At 40.0% G+C, this 22416-nt stretch overlaps 3 protein-coding genes across 3 annotated transcripts; all 3 read right to left on the reverse strand.

Annotated features, from left to right (window-relative positions):
- Positions 1 to 681: 681 nt before the first annotated feature.
- Positions 682 to 7581, reverse strand: LOC145402558 (uncharacterized). The gene is made up of 3 exons (XM_080274562.1): positions 7380 to 7581; positions 6255 to 6354; positions 682 to 766 (listed from the first exon to the last, which is right to left on the reverse strand). The coding sequence occupies exons 1-3, from the start codon at positions 7579 to 7581 to the stop codon at positions 682 to 684; spliced, it is 387 nt and encodes a 128-aa protein (XP_080130688.1).
- Positions 7582 to 16178: 8597 nt separating this feature from the next.
- Positions 16179 to 17888, reverse strand: LOC145402559 (putative glutamate receptor). Its single transcript, XM_080274563.1, has 3 exons — positions 17799 to 17888; positions 16978 to 17142; positions 16179 to 16196 (listed from the first exon to the last, which is right to left on the reverse strand). The coding sequence occupies exons 1-3, from the start codon at positions 17886 to 17888 to the stop codon at positions 16179 to 16181; spliced, it is 273 nt and encodes a 90-aa protein (XP_080130689.1).
- An 899-nt stretch (positions 17889 to 18787) lies between these two features.
- Positions 18788 to 22209, reverse strand: LOC145402561 (uncharacterized). Its single transcript, XM_080274564.1, has 3 exons — positions 22016 to 22209; positions 20576 to 20704; positions 18788 to 18950 (listed from the first exon to the last, which is right to left on the reverse strand). Exons 1-3 carry the CDS (start codon positions 22207 to 22209, stop codon positions 18788 to 18790), a joined length of 486 nt encoding a protein of 161 aa, XP_080130690.1.
- Positions 22210 to 22416: the final 207 nt, after the last annotated feature.

Here is a 22416-nt window from a genome sequence, read left to right on the forward strand (position 1 = left end):
AGAGGAAAGGAGAAAGAGAAGAAAGGGCAGACACCCAAAGCAGCACTATATCCAGTGAGTAGAGAGTGAGCGCCCCCACCCACCACCAAATACCATAATAATTAATGTTAGTTTTAATATATAATTAATGAATGTAATTCTAATTACTATAACAACAAATTTAGTCATAGTACTCTAGTTTTAAATACACTCTTATTAATATATACAGTAGTATTAAGAGTAATTTTGATATAATTTCATTACAATAGACCTATTATAAACTCTATAATATAACAAACTAGAACTACTTACACAATCCCCACAAAAATTTGTATCACTATCTTATAGTCAATACTAATTAAACACTGTTAAGCCAATGTGCCTTACTAAACTATAGTAAGGTGCTTTTCCCTTATCATAATCACCACAACACACCACTACTACGCATCACACATCGCCTGCTGCAACACTAACACACATACTGCCCCTACACCATACACTTCACCACACTCACCCCAAAGCCATAACGCCTAAACACTCAGTATCACTAAACGAGACAGTATCGAACCACACCACACAACAACCACGCATTACACATCATCTGATGCAACACCACCCCATAAACTGTTCCTGCACCACCCACCACACTACTCTCAACCCTAGACCATAACTCCTAAACACCCATTATCATTAAACAAAGCTCTATTGCGCCAAACCACACCACACCACACCACACCACACCACAATCAAGCAAAACACATAATCTGCTGGAACACCAACACATACGCTGTGTAAACACAATACACCACACCACACTCATCCTTACACCATAACGCCTGAAGACCCCAAATCACTAAACAAGGCTCTACTGCATCACACCACACCACAACCACGCATCACACATCATCTGCCACAACACGAACACATACGCTGTCCCAACACACACACACACACCTCACCATTCTCACCCCTACACCATAACGTCTAAAAACCCAGTATCACTAAACATGACTGTTACACAACACCGCACCACAACCACGCATCACACATTCTATGCTCCAACACACACACACACACACACACACACACACACACACAGGGAGTCATCGGAGGTAGACGTCCGTCATCGGCGCTCCGTACCAGACCAACACGGCCAGGGGCATTACCTAAATTAGTATCTTTGAATGAGTCAAGCTCTGTACCAGGTTAGACTAAATGATTTTTCATTACTAAAAGGAAAAGAAATAATAAGTTTAAGTAAGACTAGTTCAAACAGAACAAAGAACCACGATGCGCTGAGTCAGCTGGGTTTGTTTAGACTACAGCAACATGGGGAAAGTGTACGTACTCTGTAAGTACATACTCTGTTCATTTAGAATTACAAAATGGATACAAACTTCAGTAAAACAAACTTGGAAAAGAAAAGGGATAAAAGTAAAAAGCAGAATGATGATTTCTACCAAGAACTGGTTGAAGTGGAGACTCACAATAGACTGGTTGAACGTGTACACAAACTAGAAATGGCTTTCAAAAATGAAATTGATGAAGTAAAGAAGCAAATGCACTTGCAAATGGAAGAGATAGAAAAACTAGGAAGGGAGGCCAATAAGAAAGACACAACCATCAGTGACCTAACAGTGGAATTGAGTACGCTTAGGAAGAAAGTAAGTGAAATGGCAAGTACAGTAGTCAGTCACAAGAGTGTTATGGAAGAGTTCAAAAATAACACAGAGACAATTAGGCAAGCAAGCAGTCTTATGGGCTAGAGCAGTGATATTGAGGAGAAGATAACACAGGTGAATGAAGCTGTGCAAAGCTACAAAAATGATGTAGAAAGCACGTATGCTGAAATGGTGAAAGTAAAGAAAGACTTAGAAACAAGGGTGGGGGAAAAAAGCATTAAAAAGGAAGTGAAAAGAATAATCCAAAACAATCCAAAGTTAGTCAGAGATTCAGTAGAGATAAATAAATCAATAGTAATCACTGGTAAAGAAGAGGAAGAAGTTAAAAACAAGATCGCTAGAGACAAAAAGGAGATGGCAAATGTAATAAGCTTACTGAAAGAAGTATCAAAGGAAATCTGTAGAAAAGACATTGAGGAACACAAAAGGTTAGGGAAATACGAGAAAAGCAAGACAAGACCTCTAAAGGTGACTTTCCAGAGTGTAAACACTGTGGAAGAGATACTAAAAAATGCAAAGAATATTATGGAAAAAGAGTTAAAAAATCTATGGATAAAAAGATGCCTAACACAAGAGGAACTGGAATTACTGAAAGAGAAAAGGGAGGAAGCAAAAACAAAAAATTAGGGAAGATCAGAAGAGGAGAAATTTTTTTTACAAAGTAATAAGATTGCAGGTTCGAAAATGGTACACAAACAGGATGGAAGAAAAAGGAGGAAGGTAGTAGAACCATCTCATGACAAGTATATAAACAAGATGATAAAGTTGATGTACTCAAATGTGGATGGAATGGTATCTAAATTACTAGAGATGAATGATTATGTCAGAGAAAATGAACCAGAAATAATATGCCTAACTGAGACAAAATTAACACCAAGGATATCCAATGACATACTAAACTTAGAGGATACAATATATGGAGAAGAGACAGAAATTTAAAAAAAGGAGGAGGAATTATAATATTAACTAAGAAATATCTAAAAGTCAAGGAAATAAACCTAGATATACCATCACAAGTAGAACTGATTGCAGTAGAGATCGACACATCTGAAGGTAAAGTAATTGTAGCCAATTTGTACATGCCACCCAGATCAAACACATGGGAAAGAGACGAATATGAGGACCTGGCAGAGAGTACAATTCAGAGTGTAAGATCATTGCTACATAAAATGGAAGAGAAATCGGAAAGAATTATACTAACTGGAGACTTCAATACAAATATAAATTGGAATACTCTAGATATAAATAGCCAAGAAAACTGTTGGGACCAAAAGCTCCTGGATCTGGTACAAGAGTTTTTCTTAACACAACATGTGAGGGAGACCACCAGAAAAAGAGGACTTGATGTACCTTCAGTGCTATATCTAATATTTACTAGGCAACAAAATGACATTGACAGTAATATATCACCCTCCACTCGGCAAAAGCGATCATGCAGAACTAAATTATAACTTCAGGATAGCATATGACATAGTAAACAGCAATGATAGTTACAAAAAGAGCCTAAACTATAAAACGGGAAATTATCAAGACCTAAAGAAGTATTTCTTAGAAGTTGATTGGGAAAATGAGCTTAGAGGACAAGATTTAAATGCTGTATATAAAATTTTTTGTGAATTTTATGAAATAGGAGTCCAGAAGTACATCCCATAGCACAAAGAAGCAGATAAGAAAATACAGAAATGGTTCAATACAGAATGTATAAAATCAAAAGAAAGAAGAGATTTGTTGTGGAATAGACACAGAAGACACAATAGTGAAAGGGCGCATAATAATTACAAACAGGCAAGAAACGACTATACAAGAATAAGGAGGGAAGCCCAAAAACAGTTTGAGGAGGATATAATAAATAAAAGTAGTGATTAACCAAAGCTGTTAATCAAAACCAAAGTAAAAGATATAATACAATCCATTACGGATGAGGGAATCACTTATACACAAGAGAAAGATATTTGTGAAGCACTAAATAAGAATTTCCAATTAGTTTTTACAGAAGAAAAAATTTTGAGAAGGACTATGTGGAACACGCATATCCACACATACTACCAGATATACAAATAGCAGAAAAAGTAATACAGGAGGAGTTAAGTAGATTAGACAGAGGAAAAGCAAGTGGTCCTGATGAAATTTCATGTTGGATATTACGAGAATGTGCAAAGGAGTTAAGTAAACCATTATTTTTAATTTTCAAGAAATCCTTGAGTCAAGGGAAACTACCTGATATTTGGAAAAAAGCAAATATAGTCCCCTTAATCACGAAAGGAAATAGACAAAATCCTCTCAACTACCGACCAGTATCACTGACCAGTGTTGTAAGCAAGGTATTAGAAAAACTTATAAGAAAAGCTTGGGTAAATCATCTAGAACACAGTATGATAACAGAAAGACAGTTTGCTTTCAGAAAAGGAAAATCATGTGTTACTAATCTGTTGAGCTACTATGACAGAGTAACAAACACAATACAGGAAAGGGAAGGATGGGTGGACAGTATCTATTTAGATTCAAGAAAGCTTTTGACACAGTACCACACCAAAGACTTTTATGGAAACTGTACCATCAAGGAGGAATTCGAGGCAAACTGTTTTGTTGGATGCAAGACTTTCTCATAAAAAGAGAAATGAGGACAGAACTAAGAGGAAACTACTCATCATGGAAAGAAGTGACTAGTGGAGTACCACAGGGTTCGGTGCTGGCACCAATCATGTTTTTAGTGTATATAAATGATATAAACAGTAACACTGGAAATGAGAGCTATCTGAATATGTTTGCAGATGATGCAAAAATACAAAAGAGTATTACTAGCACAGACTCTTGTAGGGAGCTACAAGAAAAATTAAATAAACTTCATGAATGGAGTAGAACATGGCAAATGGAATTCAATGTGAACAAGTGTCATGTAATCAAGTTTGGTAAAAGTGGAAAAAGACCTGATTGGGATTATAAGTTAGGAAATAAAACCCTATACACATCAGAAAGAAAGACCTAGGTGTGATTATCAATAACAGTATCTCCGGCTGACCACATCAGCGAGAAGGTACGGAACATGTATACACTGCTTGCAAATATAAGAATGGCATTCACATACATAAATGAAGACATGCTAAGAAGGATAATAACATCATTCATTAGACCAGCCCTGGAATATGCATCAGTAGTCTGGAGTCCTCATCTCAAAAAGCATATAGACAAGATTGAAAAAGTTCAAAGGTCTGCTACAAGATGGATACCAAGGTTAAGGGACCTAAGCTACGAAGAAAAACTAAATAAACTGAATCTACCAACACTACAGGAGAGAAGGAAAAGAGGTGACATGATAATGCTATATAATTGCATATCAGGAAAGGAGAAAATAGACATAAATGATTACTTAACATATAGAGAAGCATCAGCAAGAGGACACTGCAAAAAACTGCATAAGAAGAGAGGTGATAAAGACGTAAGGAAATTCAGTTTCCCAAACAGAGCAACTGATCAATGGAATGCACTACCGAATGAAATAGTGTGTGCCAAAACAATTCACAAATTTAAGGATATGTACGATAAATATGGTTTAAGACACGGGACAGTACGAGCTTGACTCATTCCTGTAAAGATACAATTAGGTAAGAACAATTAGGTAAGAACACACACACCATTGTCACCCCTACACCGTAATGCCTGTAGACCGAATATCTTTAAACAAGGCTCAACAGTATTGCACCACACCCATTGGCCACCTACTGTATATAACTCTTAAAGAAGCATTGTTTTACTTCACTTCACACTATGTAAATAGCATTATCAGTTCAATTAATTATTAGTAAATGACAAACTAATTATATATCAAATGCCATGCAAAAATAAAAAAGCAGTAGTAGTAGTAGTAGTACTAGTAGTAGTAGTAGCAAGAAGAAGAAGAAGAAGAAGAAGAATAGTAACTAATCAGGCTGAATCTGTACAATATTAGATCAACAGCTAAAGAGTAGGTAGTAATGCCTTTAAGTGTTACAGAGCACAAGAATGCACGGTGAAGAAGGATTTAAGGATGTTGGTAAATGAATTGTATTATCTAGTTCATATACTATCGACGAGTAGCCGAACTTCATATCTATGACTCCTTACGCTCTAATGATTCAATGTTTTGATTTTTGTTTTGAACTGTCCACCACCTTATCATTATCCCATCTCTGTAAATAAGAAACACCATTATCTTCTTATCATCATAAGCATTATCATGCTGAACCATATTTCCATCTAACAGTAAGGTAAGGCTGGGTATTTTAAAATGGCATAATATGGGAGAACTATCAGCAACATATCCACTTGGTTAACACAATCATCCACCACTACGAAAATTATCATCGTATTCTGACTGACTTTGGAGATTTCGTAGCACCTCATAGCAATTTTTATTCTGCATATTATATCCCTTGTACGTTCATCATGCAAATGGTGTAGGGATTACAACGAAATGACATGACTAAGGGAGATGAAATATGCAAAATAAATCGCTGAGGAGGAGGTGTTATGAGGCCTATTATACCACTTAGAATACGGCTCACGTCCGTTCGCTCGGCTTTTAAGCATTATGGAAAAAAAAAATAAGGTGCGTACTTGCGTCCCATGGCAGGAACGAGGGGACTGTCCTTACGACCCGCCATGGCCTCCACGGCGGGTATGTACCGCATATTGCCCAGGCTAAACACACACCTGCCTGTGAAGTACCAGAGGTTAAGAGTGGATTGTTAATATTATACACCAGTCTCACACACAACACGCTATAGCTGTAGGTTAGAATCTCAATACTTCATGAAACGAACAAACCAAGGTTTTAACAAGAAGCGATGTCAAGACACGACAAACCCATCCCCGGCAGTCATCTTACTGCTGACGTAATAACAATAGGATATCTAGTCAAAGATATCACATATCATATTTGGAGTAAATCGGGTGAAAATTGACGATATTATGTCCATTTGAAATTTTAGGCCCGAACCACCTAACACTGACCCAACCTACCGCCAACTAGGGGTGATCCCCCTGATGTAATGACGCATGTTATAGGACGCAGATTTGAAAGATGCACATTTAGGTTTTGGTTTCATATCGATATGACGAAGTTGAAAGACTTTATGGAGAAAAAACTATTTTTACCCTCCCCCCCTTTTTTCTTTTTTTTCTTTTTTTACATTTTTGGGGCCTACAGCCTGGGTCTTGGCTCAGTTTGGCCCAAAATTTAATTAGGTGATCAGAACGTCATTTCCCATCATCCCTATAATTTTGGTCAAAATCGCATCTGAAGTTTTCGTGTAACGTTGTTAACAGACAGACAGACAGATAGACAGAAAAACAAACAAATAAACAAACAAACAAACAAACCGACTGAAAACAATACCCGACTCCGAGCCCCTCCGGGGCGGGGACAAGTAAAACGTTTTTGTCGAAGGACCTAAGGAAACCTTTAGAGCGCAGCAGTTTTCATTGATGTATAAAAAAACTTCTGGTATCCGTAAATTAGATAACTAAGTGAGAACCTGCCAATTTAAGTGGGTTGAAAGTGAAGGAAGCTAGTTTTTACTTTCGTGATTTATACTGTTAGTTTACCGCAATTGAGTTACTAAGATTCATAATATCAAAAGATTTAGAGGCATTGATCAGAGAGAGAGACAGACAGAGAGAGAGAGAGAGAGAGAGAGAGAGAGAGAGAGAGAGAGAGAGACAGAGAGAGATCCATAATACCTGTCTTAGTAAATTCCGATGCCATTATCTTCTTCTGGTAGACATCCAGAGTGATTAAGGCAGACTTGCCCTCCAACAGCATGGCCTCCACGACGTACATCTTAGCGACACCAAAACGCATGATACGATTCTCCTTCCTCAGGTTCCAGATCTTTTGTTTAATGCCACTTGTAGCTGTCTGGGGAGTAGTACCAACATGCATGTCGTAATTACATGGTACCATAATTCATTTACCTTAACCTGAAGGAAATGTTCGTCTTTTTGCTGCAAATTATGCTATCTCGGTGGCAGCCAAAGATAACACTACGGTCTTTCATTGTGTCCACAGCACTTTCGTGACCAGCATCATATTTTAATATTGATCTTTATATATAGATCAGCTGTCAAGCTGGGGAGATGCCAATACGCCTAGTTAAGGTGAAGAGTGTATAATAAATGAACAGATAATTATTACTATACGCTTCACTTTAAACATTGCCTAAAATTCCCATTCTTCCATCTTCAATGCAGAGCTATAATAAGGGACTAACACTAGACTACGTTGCAAGTCTCGAGGAATCGTATTAGGGGGACTATCCTCTTATTAACGATTTTTCGTTGATAATAGACCTACCTTAACCAAATTTTTACACAAAATAGAGGATGTAAAATGAAGACTTTTGAATGCTTGTTTTTTGTAACTGGTCAATTAAAAATAGAATTAGAGGCAATAATTATATTATCATGACTTATTTTGTACCCATTTTTTAATCCCTACTCCTCCAAAAGTACTGGGCCTATAATAATCATTTAGGTCTTGTTTGAAAGGGCATGAAATGTAGATTTTTGTAATAGGTCAGATTTTTTTCTAACTCGTCAGGTTTTGACGTTATGGCCCGCTATACATCCTTGACCTGCACTACCCCATTTTGATTTTTCTTTTACTTAGAAGTCCATAACATTGAAACTATAATATTTGGGAGTATTATTGCCTCTTACAGTAATCTACATTTCATGTCCTTCCAAACGAGACCTAAGTGATTATTATAGGTCCAAAAGTTTTGAAGGAGTAGGGATCTAAAGTTAAAAAAGTTATGTTTTGAGAAAAACGCATTCAAAGTTACGGAAACGATTTTTTTTTTCATTATTTGAGTCTAATGGTTGTAATTCGGGCACCTGGTACCCTCTTACTGGTAAAACCCCCAAATTCAATATGTCTTATGAAATATTGAGCTCAGAATTGTGCCAGTAATACATTCAAAGGGAATCATGGGTCACCACTCCCACTCATTGTCACCAGGATGAGACACTAGAAGGCACCTGGGCAGTAGTCACCTGAAGTCGACACTTTCTGACGCTTAGCTGGGGTGTGTTGTCTTATGCATTCTGAATCTTTTTCCATTTTGTTGAGTTCCAGAGACTTGCTCTCTGTAGCACCAAATCCAAGGTGGGCAGGCATGCATTTAGAAAACCAAAGTTGTGATCCAGTGTAACGAGTTGACACATAAAGTTCACTCTGTGAAGTCCTGCAAATTTGTGTTTGGAGACTTTCATCCACAACCTGGAATGCAGAGATTCGTTGTTTGGGGCCCTTCGCTTCAGGCATCTCTGAAGAAGTTCTGCTGTGAGATCATTGTACGCTTGTCTAATGTGGTGCCGAAGATTGCTGGAGATGTTACTCAAATATCCAGGCTTCTCACTGTGTGTCCTACAAGGCTGGCCTGGGTTGAACTTTGCCTTTTGAAAGAAGCACCAGGAGTCTCGTCTTGCTGTGCAGTGTGTGCATGGGCTGCTTGTCTGTAGAGATGGCATGAAAATATGGTGTCATGATGATATTCCTCATCTCCCGAATGATCGCATATGGATGTTCAGGTTTTCCTCATACAGCCAGACCATAGTAACGTGTAAGGTTGTTGATTACATTGTCAGTCAACATCCCTGCCCCTCCTAGTAGATTTTTCTTGTAGGTCATGCCACTCTTGTTTACTTCCATAGTAGATATCTCCTTCCTCAGTTTCCTAAGGCGAGTCCCGAGCCTTTTGCAGACGTGGTTTACACACTCCTCCTTGACCACTGGCACATCATATGGCTTGAGTTCCTTGATTCCCAGGTATGTGCTGGAGTCTCTGTCACCCATGGAGGTAGTGTATCTTAGTCCCTTAGCAGTACTTTGCTACCATATTCGACAGGCTGCTTCCTTCTCCATGGCTGCTGACTTTCCCCTCAAAGTTTTTGTGACACTTCTTGTACTCCTTTTTCCACTCAAGGGTCATGACGATCTTGTCAGTGCTCTCACAAGCTCGGAAAAAATTGGAGAGCACTTCACAGTCGATGATAACACCAGTGTCAACTTCTATGATGAATCCTACTCCTATGTGTGAAGTGTGTCCTAGTTTCATCCACGTACCATCATAGGAAACGGTTATGTCTAGCATGCCAGTAGTAGGGTCGTGAAGGATATCAAATTTCCTGTAGTAGCTCTCGATGCCCTCGTAACCCTTCTCTATCCTCTGTCTGTAATGCAGCGTCATGTGTTCATAAAGGTTGTTTGCTAATCTGGAGAACTTGCTGGAGGAAAATGGTTGAAGTCCTTGAGAAGTTGATAGCCGATTCAGTTCTGCAAGACCAATGTTGTTGCTCAGGGACTCATAAACTCCTTTTAATGTTTAGTTCATATTAACGTCCTTGCCTTGTAGGTAGCTGGATTGGTTTGTCTGTCAGTTTACAGGAAACGTTGCAGTAAGAGCAATAAATGGTTGATGCTCAAGCCATCCTTGGTCACATCTGCAGACAAATAATTGTAACAGCCTCTGCACACAGCCGGTGTTCAGTGCGTCTTGCGGTGATGTTTTATATGCAATAAAACACTCCTTCTGGTCTCTCTCAGTAGGTTGAAAAGTATTCTTGAACAGTTCCCTCCGTATAGCCAAATTAGATGTGGAGAGCACCTCTGAGGTAGAAGACCGTGAGGTAGACTGTGAAGGTGAAGGTGGTGGTGAGGTAGACAGAGAGGTAGACTGATCTGATATGCTTGACTGTGATGATGAACGTTGTAGTGAGGATGTACTCTGTGAGGTAGACTGTGAAGATGAAGGCTGTGGCGAGGTAGAGTGTAAGACTGACGGTAGGGGTGAGATAGGTGAGGCAGGGGACGTGCAGGAGAGATGGGTACGGTCAGAGACTGGTGTTGCCACACTTTTTCCTTGGATTGTTTATAGTATTCTCTCTCATTTGAACCATTGCTGTTTTCTTTATCCATGCCTTTCTTCTGGACATCTTGAATGCAAGATATAAAGTGCCTGGGATGGAGGAAGAGAGATGCCTTGAGGAGCGCACAGCATACCTCCCCTCTGTAATCTTGACAGGCACTGAGTTTTTTTTTATTTTTTATTATGGCTTATTGGCCATCACCCACCACGAAGGGTATTAGGCCAAACAAGACAAAGTTACAATTAAACAGTTTAATTAAGTCACTGGGTAAGAGGAGACACTAAGGCACAAAGAGGAATGATCAAGGGAGGACAGGCACTGGGTGGATGTAGCGAAATCACACACTGAAAACAGATGAAAGGCTACACTGCACTAGAGGTGGAGTCCGAGTCAGAATCTGACTGATGCTGTAGATGCTGGAGGATGCTGCCAAGGATCTTCACCTCCTCGACATCCGTAACAGCTTGAAGGGAGCCCTGGCGCAGCTCATTGAAGGAGAGCATGACCTGCCGGAACTCCCCCTTGCTGTACTCCTTTGCACTGCCAATCTCTGGTGCAGCGTCTTCATATGACTGCAAGTAGTGCATTAAGGAATCCAGCCCTGAACTGTCGAGTGAGGCAAAGTCCGACCAGGTAAGGCGACGACCCAGAGGTGAAGGCTTACAACTTGCAGAGGCCTGCCCCTCAGCTGGAGTAGATTCCGCCTCGCCATGCTTCGCAGGAGAAACAGGGTCGGCAGGGTTGTCTGCCGCTGACGGCAAAGAAGGAGCCGCATCCCCAGTCTCCATGGGCACCTCGGGAGGTGGCGAAGGGGCAGACCGACGGGAGATGGAGTGGCCCGCCAGCAGGAGCCTCGTAGGTGGAGTGGAGGGCTGTAGCTGCAGCACCCTTGGGATCAAAGTGGTGGGGGTCGCAGGAGGCCCTGACCGATGTTGATGTCTAGGACCTCGCTTCCCAGGCCTCTTCTGCACCACAGGTGAAGAGAAAGATTCAGGGATCAGTATGGCAGGGAGCCCATTAGCCTCGAAGATGGTGGCAGGCGCTGGGCGAGAACTGCCATATCTCCCCCTGAGAAAGCCTTGGCCACCTCAATGCACATGGTGACAATGGTTGAGGCAGAAGAGGCGGGGAATGAGGCAGGAGTAGCAGATGGAGACTGACGCTGACGTCTGCGCTGACAACAGGGGAGGGCGTGGGGAGAGCCCTGCATCACCTGGCCTGCAGGGCCAGTTACTGAGGCAGCTGCAGGACCCTTGATACCTTGCTCCACCACGAACTCCACCACCTCGCCAGCGGCAACTGAGGGCAAAGGGTGGGCGGGATTGGGGGCTATGATGGACAATCAGTGGATAAAAACGTCGCCCCCTGTGTCTCGACGAGTCAGGAAGCCGTACCCCTTCCTGACATTGTACCACTGTACCTGTCCCACAACCCTACATTCGATGCCATTGTTTGCTGCTACCTCAATCTGCCTTATATTCTCGTGGGTATGAGCCATGGTACAAGAGTTGTCTTGATACTGCTGCTCTAGCTAATTGCCAAACGACTCCTCAATGTTGAGATGAAACTCCAGGCACTAAGGGATCAGGGATGGTATGTGTATTACCCTTACCATTCCTCCCTTCCACCAACACACAAGGTGCCAGTGAGTGCTTTCTTACTTCTCTTTTAGCTATATATTTTAAGAATAAAAACAATTTTATATGATTCTTTCATTACACAGACGATAACAGGCATCATCCTCGCTACCCACGACACGCTGGCACCAGCTGGTGTATGCGGTAACATGTAATAAAGATCGATTTTCACCAACTTGGAGGTGCTGGATGGGGATATTTAGCCTCGGATGATATTCTATACTTCAGGCACGCTTCTACACACAGAGCGGGAAATCTAAAGATGGTCAGATTTTCGACCCAAATAAGTGGATAGTCCTCTTAAGCTCTCTTCACTGTGTCTTATATTTGCCTACTCTCCATCTTTAACCCCTCAATGGCCGACAGCATCAAATGACGTTTAGCTGATTAATGGCCGCGGGCGTCATTTGAGTGCAGCTTATAAAAAAACTGCAAAAATTTTTGGGAAGTGAACGAATGTTCTGGACGTCTTCAGACTGACCTACACTACACTCCCATACACCTCATCAACCAGTTCAGAGCCTGCTACTGTGAAGAGTATATTTTCGATTTTTTCGCTCCTGGCCATGCCTAACCAAGCACAACTACTCCCATTATCTCGACCCAAACTACACCCATTATCTCTCTTGCAAAACACACACAACCACCTGTTTACGATTATGAATTAATACAGGCACAAACAAAAAAGACATGATAAGAAGGGATAAACACATTTTTGTCTTGGTATCTTTACCTGTTTGCTCTGGTTTGTTGTACTGGTTTGGATCATTCGATGCAGTGCGACTTGTAGAAAACTGAAAACTTTCAGGAAGTGAAAGAACATCTGGGACATGAGACTGACCTTCGCTTCATGCTCTCACATCTCATCTGTCAGTTCACCACCTGCTGTCGTGACGAGTGGATGTACGATTTTTTCGCTCGTGGCTATGCCTAAACACACATAGTTACACCCATTATCTCGACCCAGACAAAAAATATCTTCTTCCTCCTTGTAAAACACACACAACCACCCTGTTTAAGATTATAAATAAACACAGGCATAAACCAAAAAGACAAGAAAATAGAAGAAATTTTTTTTTTTTTTTTTTAGTATCTTTACCTATTTGCTGAGGTTTGTTGCACTGTTTTGAATGATTTGCATATTCCTTGCCTTTTACAAGCATAACAGGGTAGTTTTCTGCGTTCACGCGATGCTTTCGTGGGCGAAAAGAACTTCCTTCCCTTCCTGCTAATCAGCTCATGCGAGGTGCGAATGGCAGGTCGTCTCGCAATTCTGACCGTTTAAAGTGTGGGGTAACATCCAGCTGTACCCTTTTTCCTTACCCAGGCAGAAAATATACTTTCCCACACTCACAATAGACAGACAGAAATATATATTGTGATAATAACAAGGTAAAATGATAAAGGTGAACCTGTTATTATGGAAAATTACGTTTCCCCCATCTGTAAACGTATTTATTTCTGCTTTGTCTCTGTATTCGCAATTATTAGACTTAATCTTACTTTTGAAAATGCAATACGATTCTATTTTTAGCCATGCACGTGGTGTGGGAGCAGCAAGCTGCAACTTAATTTCCCTATTGCTAATCGGATCTGACCCTCCAATTTTATCTCCCATGGGAGAGCCTAGCATCGGGGGACGGGCAATTTTCTCATTTAGGACTGCAAATTCAATCCTTTTCCAAGCATGGGCACAACGATACAGTACAAAATAACGCAACTCTACCATAAACATATTTTATATCAAAAAAGATGAAAAAAACATAATTTTTTTTAAAGCCAATCCTAACATATTATGTAGGTACTGAAATCATTCGATATCATCATTTCTAATATGTGCACAACATTTCAGCACCATTCACATTGTTTTGTGGGGCAAAAAAATTGATAACACGTGTGATGTTGCAGTGTGACAGCACCTCTTGGTGGCGGATATCAATTGCTGATATTTCTGCAACTTTCACACTCCATTGCAAGCCACAGAATGGGTCTAGGAAGCTGGGATTTGCAATGTTAAGTGCATCTGACCTTTCTCTTTAATAGGACAAGAAAAAAAAATCATTTCTCGAAACTTCAGAAACCGGACCAACGGCCATGGAGGGGATAGTCCAGAGTTGTAACAAGAGATAAACTCTAATATTTTATCCACTCGATATTAAATGCTATGGATCGGATGTAGAACTTAATATTGTCTTTTTCTACCACTGAACTGTGAGAAATGAGCTTCAAAATGAATAAAATTTCCATCTAATCAATTCTGACAAACTAAAGACTGTTTGTATTCCTAAGAGTATTTCCATATATGCAGGTCACTGAAATTCACATCCATCTTTTTCACATTACCTCCCCCAAACAGCAAGTTTAAATCATTCATTTTCTTCTCAAAATTAAAATGTAAAGCCTTTTGAAAATTTAACTGGACTTATCTGAACATGTTAACTTTAATGCATTAACTTGTCTTCTACAAGCATAAAAAAAAAAAATACAGAGATAGATACATAGACAGAGATAGATAGATAGATAGATAGATAGAGAGAGAGAGAGAATCTCATGAACACAAAATACCAGAAACTCACTCTAAAAGCCTGTTCTTCGGCGGCTCCCTTGATGAAAATGATCTGAACCGGGTGTTCGAGCAGGTCTTCGAGCGCCTGGAAGGGTTCAGGAATCTGCCTGACCGAAAGGAGAGCCATAAGGTTGCCGGAGTAGCTCCGTGTCAGCACCAGTGTCATCAGCATCCACACCCCCAGCACCACACGCTCCCACCACCACCAGCTCGAACCTTCATCCACATCTAAAGCAGAGAAATGATGCAAATATGATCCAAGGTTGGGACAGGAAATAATTATAGTGCATAGTTTCAAAGATATTTCTCTATAGTACACTGAACGATTAACCCACAGTTAACTCTAGAAGTTTAAACTTCATGCCCAAAGCAAGGCCGTCCCCCTGATTACCGACCCCTAAGCACTTGACTACCAGAAAGTAAGATTTGCTTATTCTGCTTACTTATAAACAGTGGTAGGTGGTGGCGACCATCATAGTCTCACTTGATGTAGTGCTACCTTAGTTCATCCTTCACTGTTATCATTCTTTTTCTGTGTCTACCCTCCTCTCTTCCTATTTCTTCCATCCTTCCTGTCTTTTTTCATTAGGATTCCTTCCACTTCAGGTGGCTCTACACTGAGTAAAAAGCCAAGTGATTTCCTGTAAGTCAGGAAAACATTTACGACGGTGGGCGGTAGCCATACAGCCCAATAAAGGGGTGATGTGGACGCTTTAATGAATGTCATTGTTAAATAGGTAGAGATAAGCAAATGTGTCACCCATCTGGGAATTAAACCTTTATATTCTTCCTCACGACTTGCTGTGGCAAGGCGTTGCCTACCACAGGGAAGCATCGATTTACCACACAGGGTGGCCCTGCAGGGGCAGTTGCTTGCCTGTGAAAGAGTCCGCTTGACCATCAGACCAGGATCATACTCGGAAACAACAGCAACTTACTCATGATTAAAAAGAATTCGTTAGAGTGTGTTGGAAGACTGTACCTTATGAATCAGTCATATCTGAAGTATTTTGAGTGTGTTTTACCCTACCTTGCTGCAGCAATACACGAACACAGTGGAAAGAGCTTCTCATCAATCTGGAGCGAGTGAGAGTCTTATCGGGGATGCAAGAGGGCATCACCATCACCAACATGTATACAACCAGCGCAGCCAGGATGCCAATCTGTATTAGATTTATGATATGATATAGTTTGTTTGTTGAATTAATATTTGTTCAGGTACTCTCAACAACGAAAGTTCGGTCGCCTCTCCAGCTTTTCTCTCCACGGTCTTTGAAAATTTATCTAGTAAATACAAAGCAAAGGACACTGATGACAGTTATCTTTATCCAGGTGAAATCATGTGTTGCTTGCAGCTGATTTGTCAAACGAACTGGGAGAGGCGGCAGGAGTTTTGTTGTCGACTACTTAGATTAGGTTGTTTGACTAAAGTTTTAAAAGCAAAAATATTAGGTAGTGCAGACCATGAATGTTATTTTGCGTTGGCCATCATATATCCATTGTTTCGAGCTTTGTTCCAGAAATCGATTATATTTTATCCCAGAGATAACTCTATTTTTTACAAACTCTTGGTAAAACAAAACATTCATATTTTTGGTCGTAATGGACTTCACTCCGATGCCATCGGTCTATAGCCAAATATATATTCTCCAACTTTTTTTTTTTTTTTTATGTGACCGACTCTGGGCATAGGCTTCACAGCCTGCTTTCAAGGCCCAGTAGTCTTCCTACATATCATACACCTCTACATGTCACCACTTCGGCGCTAACACCCACCGTCCATACTGAATACATGCTAGGGTTGTCTCATACAGGACTGGTGTATTGGTATTAGCGGGGGTATTTTTACGACATGTCGGCGGGTCTTCTGGTAGATCAGTAAAGTCTGATATTGATGAAATTCAAATCCTTAAACTGTTCCCTGCCCCAGCGGGATTTGAACCCGGGTCCGTTAGGACTGCAGGCCAACTCTGCTGATCCCAGGAATGTCTCATTAATCTTATTCTTGTCAAAATCTTGAATATTTGAATCAGCTTCAAGTATAGTAATCTGGACTGGAAATGTTGGGTAAAACGTTAATCAAGCACATCAGTACACAACATACCTTTTCTAAGTTGAATAAAATCGTCTGTTAGCAGAAAAAATTACTGAAAAGAATGTCACCGGATTCATTGAAAGAGAGAGAGAGAGAGAGAGAGATCCTTACCCACACATTCGTCGTCAGGGGCTGCAGGAACCCCCACAGTGTAACCTCGGGACTTCCTCGGGCTGCTAAGATTCTGGCGTAGTTGATGGACACGTGGTCTGTGAAGTCGACTGCTGTTGCTCGCTCGGGTGTCATTGTAAACAGTCCTAGGGCAATGTCTGCTTCCTATTGAAGTGGGCAATATACTAAAAGTTATGATTCTTGAACTGTGTGGCGCCTTCTATTTATTTTATTCAGTACTTACCATATCCAAATGTTCTCTTCAACTTAGGGTTGACCTAACAACTCAACTGTAATTCAGTCTTTTGTTGGGGTGGGGAATATGGAAGCATTCTACAGTATAATATTTTCACTAACGTATCTAGCAGTATACACATCGAGGCGATGTTAATGACTGATTTATAAAATGGAGAGGAATCTTTCCCAGGCGCAAAAAATTCCATGGAATGAAATGTAAATCGCAATAGCCCTTAGAGGTGCCTAATATACTGCTTGAAGGTAAGATCCATTTTCCTCCACATGAAGTTTATGGAGGGATGTGAATGACTACAGCATTAGAGATTAAGCAAGCAAGTACTTCCTAAATTATCAGTTTCCATTAAAGAATGAGTCAGGCTAAGGAGGCAAGTAATTTCCTAAACTTCCAATTTTCATTTTGTAATAACATTCACTTTCCTCCCTGATCTGTTCATACATATACAAATTAATCAGTGCCCTCATATCAAAGCTAATCTAATTTCAAAGTACTACTTACTATGTGAAATCTCCTTGAATACCCAGTATTGTAAGAGTCAATGTTAAACGAGGGAAACCTTGCCCACCTCTCTATACACCATGCCAATCATGCCTGTCCACAGCCCGTCACTGGTCAGGTACCCCCACTCCCCATCTTCTGAAGGAACAAATTTCATCCTGGAAAAGTTGAGAGAGAGAGAGAGAGAGAGAGAGAGAGAGAGAGAGAGAGAGAGAGAGAGAGAGAGAGAGAGAGAGAGAGAGAGAGAGAGAGAGAGAGAGAGAGAGAGAGAGAGAGAGAGAGAGAGTAAACTAGGTACTGTACAATACTTCTTATATTTCACACTAATCATTGCCTTGTGAAGAACTGTGACACCTACAGACGATTTTATTCACCACTGGGAAGCATCTCGTCCTGCTGGTATAACGATAATGAATAAAACACCTGGCAGTTCAGTGCTGGCGAATGTGGAGAAGATTAGTTAAAATTTAGGAGTTAAAAATAATCATATAAATCACTTTATATATTGAGACTTTACATCCACTAATTTAATTTATATATCGAGATACCACGTCCTTGACTATGACTTGCACACATGCTGCTGTTGTTGCTGCTGCTGCTGCTGCTGCTGATGATGATGATAATGATGATGATGATGATGGTGATGATGATGATGGTGATGATGATGATGATGATGATGATGATGATGATTACAACTGTTTATGATAAAAGTCTGCCACAGATATTACCGAAGCAACATTATGTGAATAGTTTAGGATGTAGGCTTGAAACTAAGTAAATAATAATTAACATTATCGCCCATTTCACTGGACAGTTAGTGGATAGAAACCTGTTTTCTTTTCTTTTTTTATTTCTATCTTTTATATAATGTATCTAACTCAGTCTACTCTGGAAGGTGAAATGTAATGGTAACAAAGATTTATAACATTTCCAATTGTTTAGCAACTGTTGTACACACACACACACACACACACACACACACACACACACACACACACACACACACACACACACACACACACACTACCTCCGTCAAAATGTCAAGGCATACTAATCTTACGTGAAGTTCATAGATTTGGCGATGGCCTCGATAAGAGCGTTTTCGGCGTTGTAGGCGATGGTTTTCTTCTCCCCAGGGTGGTCAGGGTCGTCCACGGTCTCAGATTTCTCACTGGAAATCATGACTCTGGACACTATTAGCCTCGGTCGATGGACAAACCTAAGCAAGGGATTTGTTACATAAAACTTTGTCACCACAGTCGGCTTTTCATCTGACACTCATCCGCATCCCCTTTCATATTAGTTGATGGTCAAGTGTAGTCAGACTTGAGGATAATGTTGACTAGCAACCAAGGAGATTCTTTCATTCCACAAAACAAAATTCACCCAATTTCATGCAACCACGTCTTAAACAGAGTGTGAGAGGCCCATTTCCCTCTGATGGAAACAAAGCAGCTAAACTCTAAAACACACCCTACTGTTTGCACACTAATATGACCTAATATGCTTTATACCCATCTTGATTGCTCGGATGTAACAATAACGCAATACGCTTGTCATGAAGAAGTGCTGTGTAATGGATGTATAACCATATCATCGTCTAATTTATGCCTGACCAATGTGAAATAATCTATATAACTATAATAAGGCCAGGTTAACCAAAAAGATCTACAAAAGTACCAGATGACGTACAAATAGAAAGCACTCTGAGAGCGCACACCTTCACCAACGCCATTGTGACAAAAACTTTAAAAATCAGACGGCAGTTTTCAGGCTATGCCGTGACAAAAAGCATGACGGTATCAGTTTTTCATCAGACAAAGATCATCAATGATGGTTTTAGAGATAACTACAGTATATCCGAGAAAACAGGAAAACAGTTATCAAAATGTTTACAGTTATTATTGTCCGACACAAAAATAAATGAAGTTCTATGCATTAGTTTTATATAGACTTAATAAAATCCGCAAAATTGCCCCATCTCGCAATGTTAACATAACCAAATAAAAAGAAATCCTGGATCCTAATCTGGATCCGGATCCGTCTCAAAATCTAAAAAACTTTCCCTTAGTCAGTGAGCTTCCCCTCGGGAAACTTTCATGTAAATTTGTTTGTAACTTTTTGAGATATTTTGTGGATAGACAAACAGACAGACACGAGTGATCACATAACATTTGCAAAACTTCCTTGGCGGAGATAACAGCACAATTCAGAGTAAACCACAAACACGTCATTCACAAAAGCAAATACACAAAATAAGTATCGGTAGCCTACACAAAACTCTACTACACAGTAGCGTACGCAATAAAATTCGTAGTCACACACACACACACACACACACAATACATATATATATATATATATATATATATATATATATATATATATATATATACATATATATATATATATATATATATATATATATATATATATATATATATATATGATCATTTGCTTTAGCTTTCATTTTACGTAACAGGAAAATTTCTCGTAGATTTGATCATAAAAATTTACTATAATCTTCATCTTCTGTAACAGGAAATTGCTTGTAGATGCGATCACTGGTACATTAATTAATTTTCCAAGGTTAATTATAATTAACACTTTAGTTAGACAAAAAATTACTAACTCTCCACCTTGATTTCCATGCTGTAGCAACAGATTAACGCTTGAATTTAATGCTAGCCACAATGAGCCGTTGTTCTTCCCTGATTCTGCCACAGAGATACGGAAAAGCAGCTGCCATAGGTCGATAACCGTCGCCTTGTTAAAGTGAACACACTGTACAATAGCTTAGAATAACTATGACTTATTAGAAAATACTATGTTAGGTGCACCTACTCGTAAAATTTATCTGGATAATATGGAATGCGCGCTTTCTTAGATAGTCCTTTATTAGATGACCAGCGCGCCATAGTCACTGGTGGGGTTTCCGGAGGGAAGTAAGGATGGTCCAGAAAGACATTCATTCTGAAATACATAAAATAATCTTAATATCTTTAGATGTCTACATTGGTATATTGTTTTTCTCTGGCCTAAAACTGCCATCTCTCCAGCTTCAATGCTGAGGTGTAACAGAAGAATAACACTGGAAAATAATACTGATGGCGAAAAAGTGCTACGAAAATGATCCAGATCCGTAATAATGTCTATTACTACCACAGGCATAGTAAAGTAAGTAGAAAAAGTACGTAAATCTGGGCCAAGTTACGGTAAATCATTTAAAATAAATGAACGGTAACACATAAACGACCGAGCATTTCAGTTTAAGATTTGTTTAAGCTCTCTTAGAGACATTATACCGAATGGTAGCACATCTTACACCTCACAGACTCCAAACAAGTACCGAAAGACAGTGGCATAATTGAACAAATTTACTGTTTCTATAATGATAAGATAATACAGCCAGATGCAGAGCCGTTTCGATGTAAAAAAATAATATCTATCTCTGCCTTTTAATAAGAAGGAATACTTGTTTTTAGCTCATCACGGGCTTTGACTACTCAGGAACATTCATTCTAGAATGTATGCGTTTGTTGTGTTAATATCCTGCTGTAATCAGTCATACTATCTTCTTCAGCAGTTCTCTTTTCAAAAAAGAAAACTTACTGATTCTCTTGTTGTTCAAGAAAATATAAGTAATGGAGGTGGTCACTCATCACGGGGCAAAGAGTGTACTTGATCATCTCCTTATGGCATCTAGTATTCACAGACAATAGCTCGTAAGAGTAAAGAAAGGTGACTGTATAAAGGCAGTCTTGTATTTCTACATTCAAAAGAAGCTAATGAAGAGGAACCTTTACAAGACAGTACTTTTGCAGCTATGGAATCAGTATGATAATAAAACATGACAGACTTGTGCTAACCAAAGGTGTTCATTAAGAGAACACAAAGTACTCATGTGTACTTGTGGACAGGATTTGAATGAAATTTGCAATCTATTTGCATTCTGTGCTTGTGAGCTTACTCAAGAGTCATCCCGCTCCACCAGCAACTATCTGTTTTACCTAATTTAACAGTGGTAATCATTTGTATAAAGCTTTCTTTATTGTTGTGATTCTGAAATCAGTCATACTGATTTCTTTCACAGTTGTTACACATATTATGGATTTGTCTTGCATAAGGCACCGTCTTAAAGGTATATTCTCTCTCTCTCTCTCTCTCTCTCTATGATAAATGGATACTTTATATACATATACATGCATAGCATATATAGGTAGATTGATAGACGGATACATAATTATTTATTCACTTATTTATTCATCATCTGTAGCTTGTAACATTCCACTGTAGGACACAGGCATTTCTGGGTGGGCTCTAGCCCATGAGGATCTTGGGAGAGGTGGGGGACTAGATAGTTCTGCCATCCTGCACACCATCCTCATCCCCCATCCCAAAAGGGCCACCACTCTTTCCGGCTTGGGCGTCAGCTCTAGAAGGTCTGTGAGTGGTGGGGGATGAGGTGGCTTTGCCATTCTCCTTCGTGCCCGCTCCGTTCCCCACTCCCGAAGGGGGAATGGGGGGGTGGGGGGAGTGCGTTTAGTCTGACTGCTGCTAGATCTGGCTGCTAGTAGTCTCACCGCTACTAGGTCAAAGGCTCGAAGCAGCACTTAAGCCTGCTCACCTCAACAAGATATCATTCAATAATCTTCGTAGTTGGATAGTCTATCTAGTGCCAGATG

Source organism: Coenobita brevimanus, chromosome 58 (genome assembly GCF_032717465.1).
Source record: "Coenobita brevimanus isolate Jiangsu-jjx chromosome 58, ASM3271746v2, whole genome shotgun sequence".
Lineage (NCBI taxonomy): Eukaryota > Metazoa > Arthropoda > Malacostraca > Decapoda > Coenobitidae > Coenobita > Coenobita brevimanus.

What these genes read in the sequence shown, in the direction of transcription:
- LOC145402558 (XM_080274562.1), bottom strand. Translation starts at nt 7,581, where the DNA reads ATGCATGTTGGTACTACTCCCCAGACAGCTACAAGTGGCATTAAACAA. An exon ending in ATCGGAATTTACTAAGACAG is followed by an intron (nt 6,355 to 7,379) that starts GTATTATGGATC and finishes GGTACTTCACAG; the next exon opens with GCAGGTGTGTGTTTAGCCTG. An exon ending in GTTCCTGCCATGGGACGCAA is followed by an intron (nt 767 to 6,254) that starts GTACGCACCTTA and finishes GTGTTTACACAG; the next exon opens with CGTATGTGTTGGTGTTCCAG.
- LOC145402559 (XM_080274563.1), bottom strand. Translation starts at nt 17,888, where the DNA reads ATGAAATTTGTTCCTTCAGAAGATGGGGAGTGGGGGTACCTGACCAGT. An exon ending in TTGGCATGGTGTATAGAGAG is followed by an intron (nt 17,143 to 17,798) that starts GTGGGCAAGGTT and finishes CCACTTCAATAG; the next exon opens with GAAGCAGACATTGCCCTAGG.
- LOC145402561 (XM_080274564.1), bottom strand. Translation starts at nt 22,209, where the DNA reads ATGGCAAAGCCACCTCATCCCCCACCACTCACAGACCTTCTAGAGCTG. An exon ending in CCTGTGTCCTACAGTGGAAT is followed by an intron (nt 20,705 to 22,015) that starts GTTACAAGCTAC and finishes TATGTATTTCAG; the next exon opens with AATGAATGTCTTTCTGGACC. An exon ending in TATCCAGATAAATTTTACGA is followed by an intron (nt 18,951 to 20,575) that starts GTAGGTGCACCT and finishes TCCCTTGCTTAG; the next exon opens with GTTTGTCCATCGACCGAGGC.